The following is a 16,262-nucleotide window of genomic DNA, read 5'->3' on the forward strand; positions in this document are numbered from 1 at the left end:
GTTTTTTTTCCTATTTGTAGTACTGTATAAGAAACCTGTAGTACTGTTTGAGTTTGTATAATTGCTATGATACTTTTTGACTGAAATATTTTACAAACGTTTTGTAGCACATTTTTCTATTCTATCATGTGCTTTTTGATACCGTAGTTACATAGCAGTAGACCCTATTGACTAAATAATTGCCTCAATAACCACTACTAAGAGTTTTTTAAATACAAATTTTCCTTAGTTGACAGATTTACAAAGATATTGTCAATAAGAGATCCAGCTACACAGTCATGACAATGATTTCGCCGCTTAAAAACGTAAGGTTTGGCCCGAATCTCGCGACAAATTTCAATTACTTGTTACAATTTCTAGCGTACACGTGGGAACCACCTTGTATACTTTTTATGACAATAAAGAAGCCATAATACGGTCTGCAGTTCAGGCGATAATTTGCTCATTTGTGTTAACTATTTGGAGCAATAACGGCTAACACATACAGGTTTATAAGGTGCAACGTTTATTAATAATTTCATTCGTTTGTTATGTATTTTACATTGAAATAAACCGAAGCACTGAAAGAAGATTAACCTTTTTCTCCGAAAACAAATTGTCTCTTTCAGTTATGTAGCCTTATACTCGTTGCCGTTTATCTAGCAAATAAGACGAATTGTTCCATTCGTTTTGTCAGCCGCTTTAATCCTGTACATTACATAGGTAACGCCCATTTGTCCTCCATGAGTTTGATTCGCTTTCGCAGAATTATTGTTATTGTGACCATATTTTCTTATGGTCTTATACTTAGTTTTCTGAAAGCAAATAAACTTAGTCATCCGCATAATGCACCCTAGGGCAGTTGTTGGAAAGATATTTCTCCGAAGCGGATAGCGCTTTACAAGTAAAGCATCTGATCAGAATGTCAAATGAAATTGCTGAACAAAAATTAACCTAACCAATGACGCAAACCACTTGTTGCAGTCACGAATGAAATAACAACAATCGACCAGCACAGCGGAGTGGGTGTTTTATTATTGTTGGGACTCCCAAATAATTGGACGGACGCTAACGGAGCTTGCGTTCTTGTACGAGAAGCAACACAATTTGATCAATTCTGAGAATAGCAACATTACACGACGTGCTTTGCTAGCATAAAGTCCCGTTATACCGGTTTGAAGTTTCTTCTTGTGGTAGTTTTTATCTTTTCCCGACTGTTCAGTGAAGGGCGTGAAAGTGCAAGAACGGCAAGTGGATTGGATGCAGAATGCACCATCTGGAATTGTTGGTAGAAAAGGGATTAATACTTTTCTGGGTTTCTGTCCCTGTTTGCTGAAAACGAGTTGTTACTTGCACCGAGCGATTGCACGGCATTTTAGCATACCAGTGCCAGGTCATCATTTTGACGATATCATTGACAGCGATACTGGCTGTTTGCATAGATATCGGTGTATTCACGAGCGGTAAGTAGTATATTGCATTTATTATTTATTTATTTACAATTGATTATTACGGTCCAGTGCCGTATTGTCATGTTGCATTTATTAGTTCATATAATATTTTTCATGATTGTCAATGCATTTCCTTTTCAGGCGCAGGTGCGGTAATGAGGAGAAACGGACGTACGCTAGTGAAATTCGCTTTCATTTCGGCTGGAGTGCTATTGTTTCTCACGTTGCTCATCCGGTCCTTCAGCGAAGATGCAAAAACGGCGCTGAATGGCGTTTTCGACATGACAGCGTTAGTCCAAAAAGAGCCACATGCAAGGGAAGGATCGTTTTTCAACATACCACCGAAGAATGTGCTTCAAAAACGCATTGATTGGCACAATTACGATCTTATTCATGAGGAGGCCAAACGCAGCGGTATCGGAGAACAAGGCAAGGCTGGCCATTTGGACAAAACCGAAACCGAGATGAAGGACAAACTGTTTAAAAAGAATGGTTTTAATGCGGTTTTAAGCGATAAGATTTCACTGAATCGATCACTTCCGGACATACGCCATCGCGGATGCCGGAAGAAACAATACCTGAACGAACTTCCCACCGTAAGTGTTGTTATTCCGTTCTACAATGAACACTGGAGCACATTGCTAAGAACTGCGTCAAGCGTGCTGCTTCGCTCGCCGCCGGAGCTCATTACTGAAATTATCCTTGTGGACGATTGTAGCACAAAGGATTTTTTGAAGCAGCAACTGGATGATTACGTTGCAGAAAATATGCGAAAAGTGAAGATCGTTAGACTACCGGAGCGTTCCGGTTTAATTACTGCCCGTTTGGCTGGGGCAAAAATTGCCACGGCCGATGTGCTTATCTTCCTCGATTCGCACACAGAAGCGAATGTGAACTGGCTGCCTCCATTGCTAGAACCGATTGCCATGGATTATCGCACCTGCGTATGTCCTTTCATTGACGTTATCGACTGGGATACGTTCGAGTATCGGGCGCAGGATGAAGGGGCTCGCGGTGCTTTCGATTGGAAATTTTTCTACAAACGACTTCCGCTGTTACCAAAGGATTTACAAAACCCAACAGAACCGTTCGAAAGTCCGGTGATGGCAGGTGGTCTGTTTGCGATTAGTGTTAAGTTTTTCTGGGAGATTGGTGGCTACGACGAAGGGTTGGATATTTGGGGCGGCGAACAGTACGAGTTGAGCTTCAAAATATGGCAGTGTGGTGGCAAGATGTACGACGCACCGTGCTCGCGAGTCGGTCACATCTATCGTGGGTATGCACCGTTTGGTAACCCGCGCAAGAAAGATTTCCTAACTCGCAATTACAAACGCGTTGCCGAGGTATGGATGGACGAATATAAAGAATATCTTTATATGCGCGATCGGAAGAAATACGAAAACACGGATGTGGGCGACATCTCACGACAGCTGGCAATCCGCGAACGATTGCAATGTAAACCGTTCAAATGGTTCATGACGCATGTAGCATTCGATCTAGTGGAAAAGTATCCACCAATAGAACCGCCAGACTTTGCGAACGGTGCCATCCAGAGTGTCGCTAATCCAGCCCTTTGCGTCGACACGTTGAATCATGGCGAAAAGCAAACCATTGGTCTTTATTCATGCGCAAAGGATAAGACACAGCCACAGCCTAATCAGTTTTTCCAACTGTCTTGGCATCGGGATTTACGTATCAAATTCGGCGAACTGTGTTGGGACGTCTCGGAGAGTGTGCCTAATGCCAAGATTCTACTCTACCATTGCCACGGTGGACAAGGCAACCAGCTCTGGCGGTACGACCCCGAAACGCAAATGCTGAAGCAAGGCAAAAACAATCGTTGCCTTGATATGGACCTTGACAATCGGGAAATATTTGTAAATCCGTGCGATCTTGCTAATCAGCGACAAAAATGGCACTGGGGCTTCGTTAACATGACCTCGATAGCACAATGGGATTCTTATGGCGCTAAGATCATCGATTGAGCAAACCTCACTGGATATGACTATCGGTAAAGACAAAGTCAATGTTTCAAAACGAAATTCTAGGACTCTAGTGTAAATTGTCTTTGCCACAAGCATTGGTTGTGAAAAGCTTGCTCAAATATTGGATGGATCGTAGTAAAACGAGTAGTTCAACAGTTTCATAATATTCTGCCATAGTTGCGTGCTACTACGAATAACAATAACAGAGCATTCTGATTCTTACTTTATTGTACGGATGTTTTTCAATTAATGAATCCTGTATTATACACACAACTTCGAAAGACAAATCAGTAATTTAATTCCAACTATGCGATACGTGCTAAACAAGTGAGAATAGTTGTAACAAAACGCGCATATAGAATCAACATCGTTTCTATATCGTACGTAACTATTAAGTACAGTATTGGGAACCAATTGGTAGAAACTACTGAGATTTTTAAAATACAATCTACAAAAAAGCTAACTATAAATATTACTATAAAAGTGTGCTTTTCCTTCGGAACTGCTTATAGTTTGTGTCGTCAATATCACGATGAGGTTGCTAGACGAAGGTACCTTAATCCACTGGTGCTTTGCCTGTTACTGGCAAAATCAAATCGTTGTTGTGCTTAATGTAACAAAGAAACACATTATACAGCATGGTGATGACATTAATGTACAGGACACGATATTTTGGAGTGATTAGATAGAAATTGATAAACTGCGTCGGTGGCCAAACAAGCCAATCTGCTGTGTAGATAGTCCAGTACTTGTGCTGTAGTTCGGCGGTACACTCTGTAATGGTTGCACCTTCCAGTAAACCAGCGCTGTATAAGTAGGTGATGATAAAAATGGGAGATATGGCAAATTGGTCGATGGCAATTTTTTTTAACACTGTCCGCACCGAAGCCCCGGGAAGAAATACGTCCATCCACTTGTACAGATAGTGATGCAAAGGCCCTTGAGATAGACCGACCAGTGTCATATTGGCTGTACCGGAAAGGATAAACACCTATATTATGTTATACATTTTATGAAGTCATCCTAGCGTTACTTACACATCCGTTTCCAGTCGCGCCCTGTAGATGCTGTTTTATTATTAATTCTGTTTTCAATTTCCTGCGCTGCCATATCGCCAGCCAACATTAACACACCGGAACTAACTGTGTTGGTAACTAAAAGATAACGTCCGAAAAGCAACTTCCAAATTCTTCGCATTGCAGGTTGCAAAATGGGATTGGCGGAAGCACTGTGCAGGAAGCACTATTAATCCCAAAGGACAAACGCGCACCGGTCAGTAAATGAGAATGGGTTGTTCAGCGCAATGTTTATGTTGTGTATTTTTTAAAAGAAAGTGTACTTGCATAATTGTCAGCTGATCGCACGGTGTTCCTAACTAATCAAACGATACCGTTCATCAGAAAATCCAACAAAACATAACTCCTCAAACGTGTAACAAAAGAAGGAATGTAAAGCGTTAGTCAATTGGTAGTAATGCTAGAATGTTAACTAGTAATTGCTTTAATATCTATATTTTAATTTCAAGAGAGTATCGTTCTGCACGTGCAACGCTATGGTAGCAGAGCTGAATATCATGATATATGTACGGGAAAGTGGAGCGAGATATTCCCTATTCGAGTGTTGCTCAGAGTTGTACTTGCACATGTTTCATTTAACTTATTCGCTGATTAATTCGTTCTTTTAAGTTACAACGCAACGTGACTGCAATGGTGAAGTTCGAACTATAACTGTTTTTCAATCGAACCCTGTGAAATAGAAAACATGGATTTTCTAAACATGACAATCGGAATTTCGCCCTTTGCTCCTGTAAATAAAATGTCAACACATAAACAACATGTTGGGTTGTTAACAAGGCAGCGGTGGTACAACACGCATTTACTGGAAACGGATATCCTACTTTCTCCGGTGAGGAAGTGTAAAAAAATTTTGCAGCTTTCATTCGCATTTAGTACGTGCAACTTCCATCGGATCGGAGTAGTCAAACATTGGTAGAATCTAGTAAATTAGCAAGTACAAAAAACAGCAGGTGTGGTTAAGAAACTCCAAATCTAAAAGCATATAGCAGTGCAATTCTCGGTGTCACCTTATTAGATATGGCTGGACGTGGACGTGGAAAAACCAGTGGTACTCTAACGCAGGATCAACTGCAATCGTTGGGAGTTACTAGTAAAGAAATTCAAGCAGTTACCTCAGTAGCTCCGCCACCTTTGTATCCGCCATTACTCTCGAAACCGGTGCCGTTAGAGGTAACGTAAAGCGTTGTTGTTGAATGTGTAATATTATTAATATTTCCAAAACATCCGTATTGCTCATTCCAGTCTAACGCTGACCGAAGTTATAAAATACTATGGAAAGAAGACTTCATCTCGTATTTGCGAGAATCAGCTTATTACACAACCAGGAAAAGCTCCAAAATTTCTGTCCAACGTTATTGCGATAAAGTGATTGTAAGTTTGAGTTTGCGTGCTCTTTGTTCTCTTATTTGATATTTGTATATGTTTCCTTTTTTTATACATATAAACTTCAGAATGTCATAGAAAACGATCCAAAAACAAAACGTGAAGGAGATTTTCTTTGGAAACTGATGCCTGCCGAATTGAAACCAAGTTTCAAACGCCTGAAAACAGCATCCGGATCCGGATCAACGACAGCGAAACGGATACGAAATGCAGATGACATTAATGCTAAACTGAAAGCACTTGAACAAAAAGAATCATCGATCGATGATGTTGATGTGGTTAAAAAGGAGAAGAGTGATTCGGAAGGTGAAAAAGATGGCGAAGAACAGGAAGAAGAGCTGATCGACGAAGAGATGGACGATGACAATGATTATGGTAACAATTATTTCGATAACGGGGAAGCATACAACGATGAAGATGATAATTTGGACGATGGTCCAGTTTATTAAATGTACCGCCGCTGTTAAGGATTTTTTTTACTTAGGTTACCTTGAGATCAGACCCAGCTGAGAGCTAATGGGACTGAGCGATCTCGGAGAAAAATACCAAAAGATCGTTAATCGTAAATTCTAGGGTTATCATTGAACCGGCGTAACAACGTTGTATCCATTGCTCTAAGGAATTATATTGGTTTATGAACTCCTGTTGCATAGCACGCCAGACCACCTGCAGTAAATTTTCTTCCTCACAAAGATGCTTCTCGACCTTCTTATATAGTTGTTCGAGTCCTTTCTTCACTTCACGGGCTGGATACAGGCTTATGACTTTGCGTAGCTCTTGCTTGGAGTATGCCATTTGATAGCTAATTTCCGTATCTTTAACGCCCTGTTGAACTCGTACTTGAATTCCTTCGAAAAATTGCTGCAAAGACCGAACCAAACAAATATAAAATGCATCACCCGAATCCATTTTACTTACGTTACGCATACTTACGTTTAATCTTTCCAATGGTCGACCGAAATATTTTGTAACATATGCTTTCTGAGCGTCGTTGTAGCGTGTCTTCGCTTCCTTCCTTAACAGCTCTAGCACTGGAATTTTTAGTTGGGACAATGTAGAGTGCATACGATGATAGTTTTCCATTTTAATCACTTGATTAGGCGTCTTTGAATGTTCCGCGGCATGTACAGGAATGCGTTCAAAAACAGCTTCAACCAGTTTTAGGTACCACTTGTCTAGATCGTTGCGCCGTGCAGTTTTTTTGAAAATAATTTCGGCGGTTGTTGCAAACTCTTCAAAGTTTTCCACATAAGGCAAAAGGCCACACTTGGATCGTTTCGGGAGTTTGGCTTCCTCAATTGATTGCAGTTGTATCTGCATAAATTTATCAAAGTTACGCTTGACATGTATAAGAGCCGAAGCAAATGTCATGCTCAGGAATGATTGTGCATCTTGAGCCGACATCACATGTTGCGTAAGGCGCACCAATACGTATAAGGAATAGCTAGTGATAGAAAAAAAAGTTTATGTTAGTGTCGGCAGTTACTGGCCAATCAGGGTACTTACTAGTTATCCAGCTTTTCGAAACTGAGTATAAAGTTATTAATTTCTGATTCAAGGTTTGCAAACAGTTCTCCCATCATTCTCCGCACTTCCTCGTTTATTTGACGATCAAGCCTTCGCTGCGGAATTTGCAATGCCGTGTCACGTTCGTCCTTTTGGTTCTCTGCCTCGTTACTTCCTGTATCTAGTGTCGTTTGCGTATTCCTTCCGATTGGACTAATCACGTCCAGTAGAAAGAAAGCAATGCAGAAATGTTGTTCGCTCAACGCCACTGGCTCTAGTTCGGCAAGCACTTTTTCCAAAATAGAATCAAATCGTTGACGTTCTGATGGTTCAGCCCCCAGGGACCACATTTCTTTGTTAATGCCCAATATACCATACGGCTGCACCGGTTGTTTATTTGATTGTGGGCCAATCTTTAGCTTGTTGCTCATGGAACTGCTGTTGATGTCCTCTTTTGAATCAAATTGCTTCACGGTTAGTGCTTGTTTTGCACTTTCAAAAAACAAATGAATATCCCGGTCGTAAACTTTGCTTAGAGAAGTAGTATAAACTTTAATTAGCGCATCGTAAGCCTTACGATCCATAGATTTCATCCAGTGCATAAGCTCAGTGAAAGCAGACAACTCCTTATGCACGTTATGGTGTTTTGGTAGAGACAATTCGTTTGAAACTGATATTTGTGAGTCGCCTAGATTGCCGAGGTGGATGAACAAATTATTCAGGTGGCGGCTAATTGTTTGTGAGTATTTTGCCTTCCATTTATCAAACCGCTTTCGTTGATCCTGTACCGCTGTGAGCCGCAAAAGCGCGGGTTCGATGTCGCTGTTCATCGCCAACTGCAGCGCTTTGCCTGCTGCAATTGCCGCTGGTAAACCTTTCGGCGTCAGATCAGTATCTGTGAGAGCAAGTTGATGCACATGAGGCAAATCTAGCTGAGTAACTACCTTTTCGAGTTCCTGCAACAGTCTCACATTGTTCGTATTTGCAACCTCAATCATTTGATTCTTCTCTCCCATCTTTTCCATTGTGTCTCGTACGTGACAGAGAATTTCGTCGTAGTCGTCTAGCCTGCTTTCAACCTTTTCCGCCTCCTTGATGGCTTCCTCAATCCGTTCCATTAGCATTTGCACTTGCTTTTCGGAAGCCAACACACTTTGGATATTGGCACCGTCGAGTTGTAAAAGATTGTGACTCAAATCATCCATAAACAGTTCGGCATTGCTAATCGCATAATCGCATTCTGCAATTAGGTTACTAAGGTGTGCTTCTTCCTTATCCGTAAGTGCATGGAACTCTTCGTTTTCGAACCCTTCCAATTCCTCCTCTTCCTCACCATGAGATGCATTGCCACGATTCGTGTATTTATCATAAATTTGTTTCTCTGGCGATTTTTCCGAAAGCCACTGTTTTGGGATATTTTTGAACACGGCCCGTTCGCTTACGGTGCAATACTTGTGCATTTGTTTCCACAGAACAGAAATGAAATTTTGTCTCTCGTGCAGATTAGTCGCAAACCATCGAAATGGTTTATCCATTATCAAGTCGAAATCATGAGTGTCTGCAGCGTCATTGCGTCCATCAATGCACTTGATCTCTTGCAATGACCAGGATCGCTTTTTCTTGTACACACCTTTATCGTATTGCTTGATCTGGCAAACACTGACTACGACACTTGGCTTTACCGTAGAAATAATACATAAGTATGATGTTTTTTTTCTTTTGTGCAATTTGCTAACATTGCATACGGACAATATTCGCTCGTCAAAAGCATCAAACAGTTCCTTCTGAAAGATGTATTTTATCCCTGCCGCCATGTTAGGTTGCGCAAAGGAAACACTTTATCCTTACGTGAATGCACGAAAAATCTGCAACTATTATTCACAGTAACTTTATCTCTCGTTTCACCACAACTTTTCTGCTTTTAATTTGTGTGCCAACATAATGTCATTTTACTTTGGTGACGTTCAGCTGTCAAAAGCTTTTTTCAAGATCAATACCATTTGTAGCCATACCATGTTTCATATTATCATGTAATTTAAGTAATCTAAGGGGCATTTAATAAATAGTTGGACAAACATCACGCTACAGGTTTATGGCTATATCATTTATATTGATTTATTTCCACGGATCAGCTAACATGTCACTAGTGTGACGACATTCTCCAGATGCTCATTTAATCCAGGCTCTTCGGAGGACTGTAGTTCAGGTAGATTAATCCGCTCTCCTTTGCCTGTAAAGGAATATTAGAGTGATGAGCAGACTTCCATAGTAATCCGCTAACACTCGCTAACTCGTATTTACCACGGTTAAAGTAATTCCAAAAATAACAATCCCGGCGGCGAGTACGGTGTTGTACACTCGATTCTTGCGTCGGTGTTCTTCGAAGAAATCACCCTCTGGGACAGGCTGGTCGTTCATTGTATAAACGCGAAAATTACTGGGTGCATGATATCCTCGAGACAGGAACGCAGCTGATACATTGCATCCATGCACCGGGAGTCAGATAGGTTAGATTGTGCGGAAAGCAGCGAGATTATGTAATAGAGGAGAATATCAACATAATATCGTTGAATTGCCACACCGAATCAGTATGAAGATATTTTGTTTATACGTTACCATTGCGAATGGCCAGATTGGCAACCGAACGAACAGGCAGCATTTTATTTCTTGGAAAGCTGAAAACGCAGAAGATGTGCAGTCTAGATCACAAGAAATTTTCTTCTTTTTATATTCTATGGGACACTTGACAGCAACATTGCCAGCTGACGTAAGACGTTTAATGCAGTCAGACGTTGCCAACTCTCTCAGACGATTAACTTCAAATCAACTCCTGTAAACGGTTGGAAACTAGAAAACGATGAACATAAATATAGTTAACGCGAAAAAGGATAACTGCACACTGAAGGTATGTATTGTAGTTTGTATTACAAATTCTATAATATAAAGAGCAATTATAAGATCTCGGGATATAAAAATGTGTTGTATTCTAATGTAATTGCATGAGTGAGAAATTGTTTATAAACGTATTTTTTATACATTAATATATAAAAAATATATCTCATCTAGCTTCTTTGCTATTAGTAGCTTCAATAAAATTTTTGCTTAAAATATATTGCTTAAAATTACGACAAAAATTTGGATTTCTAGCACAGGAATATTTGTTAGGTGTCAATCTTCATTTTCAGTGCAGAATCTTCATAGTTTGAAATATCTCCATAGCGAACACCAGCATCTTCCGCAAATTCTCTTGCAGCCTCGCTCTCTATTTCTAAATGAGTATTGTAACGTCGCAAATCCGAACGAATCAAACTGATAATATTTGCGTCTAATATGAGGAACGCTGCAAAAACCTGGTTGGGGAAAACTTTATATAAATATGAATGTATTTCATTTAACTACAAATGGCTCAAATACTCACAACGTTTCCCACAAAATCGCCTAACACGTTTTGGATTCCAGATATCATCAGTGTAATAACAATGCCAAAAATCTGTGTAGAAATGTTTAATATTCCCATTACCGGGCCATCAGGTTCAGGAAAAGTAAGCTCAGAAGCAAACTCATATCCGATTGGTTGGAAACCTGTCATGAAAAAACTGTAAAAAATATGTTGTAAAAAATGTTTAGCAACATATGTATATATAAATAAGGAAAACATACCCAAGAAATACAGAAGCTACCGCCAATAATTTTTTCGAACGGCTTTCTAAAGCAAGTGCGAATATTACCAGCGTCACTGCCGAAAGCCGGCATAACTGGAAAGACATGTACGAAAAGAATTTTTAATTTGCATCATAAAAGCGACGGCATACGTGAAATTGCAGAAACTTACCCATACAGCCGTAGCTTTATACTTATGACTTGTATCAAGTAGATAACCAAATACCATCGAACCAATTAACCCTAGTACAATTAACGACAGCCCAATTCGTCCAGCATCGGTAGCACTATCAGGAAAGTAATTCAGTACGATTTGATTCAGCAAGGTTGAGAATGCGTTGAATAAGCCCACATTTATGCCATAAGCTATAACCAGTATAAGGTAATTTTCGTCCTTTAGCAAACGTCCTACCGATGGGCAATAGTCTTTCCTTCGGGGCTTCATTGTTCTTTGCAAGGCTTGCACGTGGCTTGGTGCGAAAGGTGGTTCCGATTTGAATACAGCTATTACCATGCATGCTATCATAGTGGATATACCAGCTACTCCCATCAGGAAAACTTGCAAATCAACACCAATCGCTTCAAAATCTTCATGATTAACAATAACCATTGGGGTTAGGAAAAATCCAATTGCAATTCCTAACTGGGCTCCGAAAACACCAAAAGCGCAAACGGACGACGCTTCTTGTGGAGAGAACCATGTAGCCGACAAACGCGATGGAATACTAAGTAAAAATACTTGTGCAATAGCTGATACAATTTGCCCAACGATGACTATTTGAAACTGTGAAGGATCAGCAGAAAACACTTTTATCCATGCCCCCAGGGCTGTTCCAACTGCTCCAATTACTGCAGATTGTCGCATGTTTTTAACGTCCATGATGTACGACACAGGAAACACAGCAAATATGTAAATCACCATAAAGATCATGGATGTCCAGTCGATCCATGCTGGTGAAATGTTGTAGTATTTAGCCATTATGTTTGCCACTATACTGTATTGTATCCATTGGACGTACGATATGGCAATACTAAGGACAGTCAAAACTAGGAGGAACCATCGCCGTTTGTACACTTGTATTTGCACTGATGTAAAACTATAATTTTCTGGAATTGTTAATGTAGATTGTGATGCACTTTTGGTGATCGTTTGATATGTTGTTGCACGTTGAACTTCGGTATGAATGGCAATATCGTCGAAAAAACAATCTGTTCCCACCTCCGGATGCTTTTGTCGCAATCCATTATGACCCATTTTTGGAACGCACAAATAATTTTCATTTTGTGATGGTATTATCGGAGTCGACAGGGACTTTTTTCTATCTAATGCACATGCAAGATTTGATTGGTGCACTGAATGCACTAAGAAACTAGCTTCGTCGGGGATGCGTCGCACTTTCATTTTATCACTTTTTTTACAGATGAACGTACACTTTTTTGTTTAGAAAATGCAACATTTATACGTTAGTATATAAATAAAACAGTGATCTGTTGGTGCACGTTATTGAAAAAATATACACTTTGGTGCGCTACTCGTGTATGTGGATTTAATGCATTAAACTTGACTTGTAACATTCTAGGGAAGCTGCCAAAGCAAAGCAAGCAAGGAGATTGAGCGATAAGGTTGTTTTAATTGTTTATCTACTGCTCGCTTTCTTCAATTTAGTGTTTGTTTTACATGATAAGATGCTGCACACACTGTTGCTATTAAATGTAGCAGCACAAGGCAAGTGCTTTGTGGTCCACCGAATGCAAATGCCAAACATACCAACATATTCCATATTGTAGCTCCCATGTGACTATCAATGGGAATAATAGTTATTAATCTTTTGATTATTAATAATCTACTAATATAATATATATGATAATATACAATAGCATGCAGATAATATGAAGATATTGATAATTTATTGATAACACTGATTAATATTATCGATGTCTTTGTTAATATTGATCATTTGTTTTTCACCATTGCAACTTTTCGGAATAATTCAGTTTGTTATTGAATCGAAAAATACCGAAAGAGTTCAGTTTAGTACATATATAAACAAAAGAGTTCAGTTCGCTGCATACTACATCGACTAGCATAAACTGTGGTGCACAGGAGGATGAACATTCAATGATCGATGCTGTTTGTACTGTATGTGATCAACTTTCCTATTTAAATGAAATAAATTGTTGATTATTTGTCCTCCGGGGAACATCGAGCATCCCACTGTGCCACCCAAAAATTTACAATCCCCCTGTAGCTGTCAATGGATGTAACGAGAACAACAAAACAGAAAGTAGCTATGCGTGGTGTCAAGAATAAAGTAAAACCAAAATTACAGTTCAAAGTATCACGCAAAAAACTATGCCGAGCTTTGCAAAGACTGCAAAAGTTGCGGTCAGTAACAACAACAAACGAAAGAAACATTCCTAGGCTGCATGGTACGGTAAATAAACAACTGAACACGCACGCATATGTGCAACCCATCGGATGGAAGCAGAACTGGATGGAAATTTTTAAAACATCCATCACAAAGCACGATTGGGATATTTTTATCAGAACCCTCCGTCTAGCGTCTCAAAATTATAAGTTTTGTGGACTAGATAACGTTTTAAGGGTAAGTTTGTGATATTAGTGTAAACGTAAATGTACAAACATAACTATCATTTGTTTATCTTTATAGAATTCCTTCTTCGGCACGCTCACACATCCAATGTACAGCGATCAAAAGACATTACGTTTATTATTGTACACTATTGCGCCTTGTCGTAATGAGCATGATATCGAATTTTGTATTGAAACCATTTCACGGGTGTTCAATAGTGGACGCGATCCAATAAATATTGGCAACTAATTCGCAGATGTTACCTTGTTGGCTCTGGCTCTCTTCCCTCAGAAGTCTCTCGTCACGCATTATCGGATTCATCGTCTATAATAGATGTAACGATTACGATGATAACGAAAATATCTTGCAGCGAAAATATCTAACAGATTTCTACAACATACGCGCAGCCGGTTCTGGGACATCCATCTACTCTATAGCTGTTCATAAGTCCAATGCATGTAGCATCGTGCTGGCAATATGCTAAATATCCTCAATAAATTCACGGAATTGAAATAAATCTGGAGAAAGCCTGATTTTAAACATTTAGTTTAATTGTTTAAAGTAGAAACTGAGTAGAACGTTGCATGGGACATAAATATGCAGCTAAACTGTCAAACAACAGTTGGCTTATCCGTGAACCATCACGGATAATCGGAATTGCACGTAATTGTAATGAAAAGTTCGTGCCGTTCGGATGCAAAATCTACGGTACCCAAAACCTCCTCGTTCGAGCCGGTTTCCCGTGTTATTGGATCAGAAAAATTTAAAGCCATTTTATTGGAGGTGCGATACCTAGAAGCAAAACAAAAGTATGTGTTAAGTGAATTGAATTGTGCACAGTTTTCGTTGCAGCAAGCATAGCATACAGTGTGATAAGAGCAGTAAGGTGCGTGCCAAATATAGTGAAAAAACTTTGTGCCCTCAATGCTTTCCTCATATTTTTTCTCTTCATTTTGCCATACAATGCTGCAGTCACTATTGCTACGTAGTGTAAACGTCATGCAACACGGGTACGAAGAAATTAACATTATAAAGAAAAAGGAACGCATAAATTCTAGATCGATATCTATTGGATTATTCGTCCTTTCTCACGCCCCACCCTGCCCGTAATATTTCAGTCAGTGTCATGTCTGGCGAAATGTTGCTATTAATCGTTGTTGTTGTTCTTGGCAAAAGATGATTTCTTTTCATTTGAAAATGATGAAATCACCATCATTCCCCATGCCATATTTTCACATTTTAAATTTCATTTTGCCATTCAGCGATGAAGCAGAGATTCTTCGGTCGTCGCCTTGTCAAGCGAATCGTGTCGCATAAGAAGATGAAGATAATGTTCGCGTGTTAGCATTAGTGTTAGTGTAGCATAGTGTACGTGTATGTGTGCGTGTTTATGCAGTGTGTGCGCTAATGAATTCGACGTAAGAAAATTTCCTGAAATCAATTATCTTTTTCTCGTTTTATTCTGACATTTCGTTTTTATTTCTTTAGCAACGAGCAAGTGCTTGCTTCGTTGACAGACACTATCATATGCTAGTTGAAATTAGCAACTACTGTATTCTTTGAATGCAATCATTTTGTTGATTTTTGTTTGTAAGAGCTACACTTTATGAAAATGGTTTGATGGTAAGATCTAGCAGGCATTGTTTAGAATGGTGCTGTGATGTAAAAAATATGCCAATTGATGCTGGTAAGCAAAACATAAGATCTAGCAAAATTCATGACATAAAAAAACAATATATTTTTTATGTTTCTTGAAATACTTTAGATACATAAAGAATTGTTATGATTCAATTAACATTGTGTCATCGCTGCGAGTTACTTTGATGTGATAAGTAATGTATCGCTTAAGCATCTTTTTCTTAGGATACTCTTAATAAAGTGTATCGCCCGACGAACTCCTTATTGTTACAAAGAATTAGGCAAAAGTTAACTTTGCAAAACAACGACACTTGCTCAGGCACCAGAAAACGCCGGTGCCTCGCCAAACACATCGGTCGCCAAGAATGCATAATTATCTTTATTTTGTTGCTTCCTGTGTGGAGTTTTTATAAATTTTACCTACTAAATGTTTTGTGCCTGCTCTATGTTTACATTTGGAGAGAGAGTTAAGGAAGGTGTTGAAATCTTTTTTTCCATACAGCGCAGTGAGACGTCTAGAGCGGGGCACGACCAAAAAAAACAAGTAAGAATTCTGCTTTAAATTCTTCCTGACTTTTATCTCCAAGAAGGATAGAGCACTGTTGTTCAAAGGATAATTTCAAGGAATTTCGGCATTTCTGCATTTCCAATAAGTGGTTCGATTCATCTGTGTCCCTCACTTCGCTTTGGCAAAAAGAGTCCCAACATATTTCTCATATCTCTCTCCCAACACAAAAACAGTGAAGCATAAAACGTTATTTACTCAAACTTCATATATAAAAAATCTCATAAATGCATTGCAGCACAACTAACTCACAATAAATCATTCCTTTGACTTATACACTATTTTATACTTCAGCGTATACTTAGATCATCTTGTGTTGTCACTTCACATCAATATTTACTCACCTTGCAGATAACTGTACTGCGGTATGTCACTACTTTTCACTACTTGGTTTTACGCGTTGATCTTTCATTGACCAAACGTGA

General features: G+C 39.3%; 7 protein-coding genes across 8 annotated transcripts; 3 read left to right on the forward strand and 4 right to left on the reverse strand.

Moving 5' to 3' along the window:
- The first annotated feature begins 1,570 nt into the window (after positions 1-1,570).
- Positions 1,571-3,425, forward strand: LOC126568017 (N-acetylgalactosaminyltransferase 6-like). The gene has a single exon (XM_050224415.1). It carries the CDS (start codon positions 1,586-1,588, stop codon positions 3,413-3,415), a length of 1,830 nt encoding a protein of 609 aa, XP_050080372.1. The 5' UTR covers positions 1,571-1,585; the 3' UTR covers positions 3,416-3,425.
- A 546-nt stretch (positions 3,426-3,971) lies between these two features.
- LOC126567707 (mpv17-like protein 2) lies at positions 3,972-4,614 on the reverse strand. Its single transcript, XM_050223923.1, has 2 exons — positions 4,453-4,614; positions 3,972-4,384 (listed from the first exon to the last, which is right to left on the reverse strand). The coding sequence occupies exons 1-2, from the start codon at positions 4,610-4,612 to the stop codon at positions 3,972-3,974; spliced, it is 573 nt and encodes a 190-aa protein (XP_050079880.1). The 5' UTR covers positions 4,613-4,614.
- An 894-nt stretch (positions 4,615-5,508) lies between these two features.
- LOC126568474 (DNA-directed RNA polymerase III subunit RPC7-like) lies at positions 5,509-6,323 on the forward strand. Its single transcript, XM_050224958.1, has 3 exons — positions 5,509-5,661; positions 5,734-5,862; positions 5,943-6,323. Exons 1-3 carry the CDS (start codon positions 5,509-5,511, stop codon positions 6,321-6,323), a joined length of 663 nt encoding a protein of 220 aa, XP_050080915.1.
- A 48-nt stretch (positions 6,324-6,371) lies between these two features.
- LOC126567884 (exocyst complex component 1) lies at positions 6,372-9,194 on the reverse strand. Its single transcript, XM_050224225.1, has 3 exons — positions 7,381-9,194; positions 6,808-7,318; positions 6,372-6,735 (listed from the first exon to the last, which is right to left on the reverse strand). Exons 1-3 carry the CDS (start codon positions 9,192-9,194, stop codon positions 6,388-6,390), a joined length of 2,673 nt encoding a protein of 890 aa, XP_050080182.1. The 3' UTR covers positions 6,372-6,387.
- A 275-nt stretch (positions 9,195-9,469) lies between these two features.
- Positions 9,470-10,073, reverse strand: LOC126568628 (uncharacterized). Its single transcript, XM_050225136.1, has 3 exons — positions 9,997-10,073; positions 9,682-9,851; positions 9,470-9,610 (listed from the first exon to the last, which is right to left on the reverse strand). Exons 1-3 carry the CDS (start codon positions 10,037-10,039, stop codon positions 9,554-9,556), a joined length of 270 nt encoding a protein of 89 aa, XP_050081093.1. The 5' UTR covers positions 10,040-10,073; the 3' UTR covers positions 9,470-9,553.
- A 432-nt stretch (positions 10,074-10,505) lies between these two features.
- Positions 10,506-12,442, reverse strand: LOC126568072 (feline leukemia virus subgroup C receptor-related protein 2-like). Of its 2 annotated transcripts, XM_050224482.1 has the most exons (4): positions 11,213-12,442; positions 11,041-11,135; positions 10,799-10,976; positions 10,506-10,730 (listed from the first exon to the last, which is right to left on the reverse strand). In XM_050224482.1, exons 1-4 carry the CDS (start codon positions 12,440-12,442, stop codon positions 10,542-10,544), a joined length of 1,692 nt encoding a protein of 563 aa, XP_050080439.1. In that variant the 3' UTR covers positions 10,506-10,541. The 2 variants fall into 2 exon arrangements, with proteins under 2 accessions (XP_050080439.1, XP_050080440.1); XM_050224483.1 differs by lacking the exon at positions 10,506-10,730 and having other exon boundaries at positions 10,832-10,962; positions 11,213-11,239.
- An 889-nt stretch (positions 12,443-13,331) lies between these two features.
- Positions 13,332-13,883, forward strand: LOC126567708 (uncharacterized). The gene is made up of 2 exons (XM_050223924.1): positions 13,332-13,646; positions 13,713-13,883. Exons 1-2 carry the CDS (start codon positions 13,332-13,334, stop codon positions 13,881-13,883), a joined length of 486 nt encoding a protein of 161 aa, XP_050079881.1.
- Positions 13,884-16,262: the final 2,379 nt, after the last annotated feature.

The sequence above is a fragment of the Anopheles maculipalpis genome, chromosome 2RL (assembly GCF_943734695.1).
Source record: "Anopheles maculipalpis chromosome 2RL, idAnoMacuDA_375_x, whole genome shotgun sequence".
Taxonomy (NCBI): Eukaryota; Metazoa; Arthropoda; class Insecta; order Diptera; family Culicidae; genus Anopheles; species Anopheles maculipalpis.

Bases quoted from the DNA above. Each gene is read 5' to 3' on its own strand.
- LOC126568017 (XM_050224415.1), top strand. From the start codon at position 1,586: ATGAGGAGAAACGGACGTACGCTAGTGAAATTCGCTTTCATTTCGGCT.
- LOC126567707 (XM_050223923.1), bottom strand. From the start codon at position 4,612: ATGCGAAGAATTTGGAAGTTGCTTTTCGGACGTTATCTTTTAGTTACC. The intron at 4,385-4,452 runs GTAAGTAACGCT...TTTCCGGTACAG, and splicing joins GCGCGACTGGAAACGGATGT to CCAATATGACACTGGTCGGT.
- LOC126568474 (XM_050224958.1), top strand. From the start codon at position 5,509: ATGGCTGGACGTGGACGTGGAAAAACCAGTGGTACTCTAACGCAGGAT. The intron at 5,662-5,733 runs GTAACGTAAAGC...TGCTCATTCCAG, and splicing joins CGAAACCGGTGCCGTTAGAG to TCTAACGCTGACCGAAGTTA. The intron at 5,863-5,942 runs GTAAGTTTGAGT...TATAAACTTCAG, and splicing joins GTTATTGCGATAAAGTGATT to AATGTCATAGAAAACGATCC.
- LOC126567884 (XM_050224225.1), bottom strand. From the start codon at position 9,194: ATGGCGGCAGGGATAAAATACATCTTTCAGAAGGAACTGTTTGATGCT. The intron at 7,319-7,380 runs GTAAGTACCCTG...TTCTATCACTAG, and splicing joins TTCGAAAAGCTGGATAACTA to CTATTCCTTATACGTATTGG. The intron at 6,736-6,807 runs GTAAGTATGCGT...CGGTCTTTGCAG, and splicing joins GACCATTGGAAAGATTAAAC to CAATTTTTCGAAGGAATTCA.
- LOC126568628 (XM_050225136.1), bottom strand. From the start codon at position 10,039: ATGCTGCCTGTTCGTTCGGTTGCCAATCTGGCCATTCGCAATG. The intron at 9,852-9,996 runs GTAACGTATAAA...GCAATGTATCAG, and splicing joins CAATCTGGCCATTCGCAATG to CTGCGTTCCTGTCTCGAGGA. The intron at 9,611-9,681 runs GTAAATACGAGT...ATTCCTTTACAG, and splicing joins TTGGAATTACTTTAACCGTG to GCAAAGGAGAGCGGATTAAT.
- LOC126568072 (XM_050224482.1), bottom strand. From the start codon at position 12,442: ATGAAAGTGCGACGCATCCCCGACGAAGCTAGTTTCTTAGTGCATTCA. The intron at 10,977-11,040 runs GTATGTTTTCCT...TATTTTTTACAG, and splicing joins GTAGCTTCTGTATTTCTTGG to TTTTTTCATGACAGGTTTCC. The intron at 10,731-10,798 runs GTGAGTATTTGA...TTCCCCAACCAG, and splicing joins GCGATTTTGTGGGAAACGTT to GTTTTTGCAGCGTTCCTCAT.
- LOC126567708 (XM_050223924.1), top strand. From the start codon at position 13,332: ATGCGTGGTGTCAAGAATAAAGTAAAACCAAAATTACAGTTCAAAGTA. The intron at 13,647-13,712 runs GTAAGTTTGTGA...TTATCTTTATAG, and splicing joins GACTAGATAACGTTTTAAGG to AATTCCTTCTTCGGCACGCT.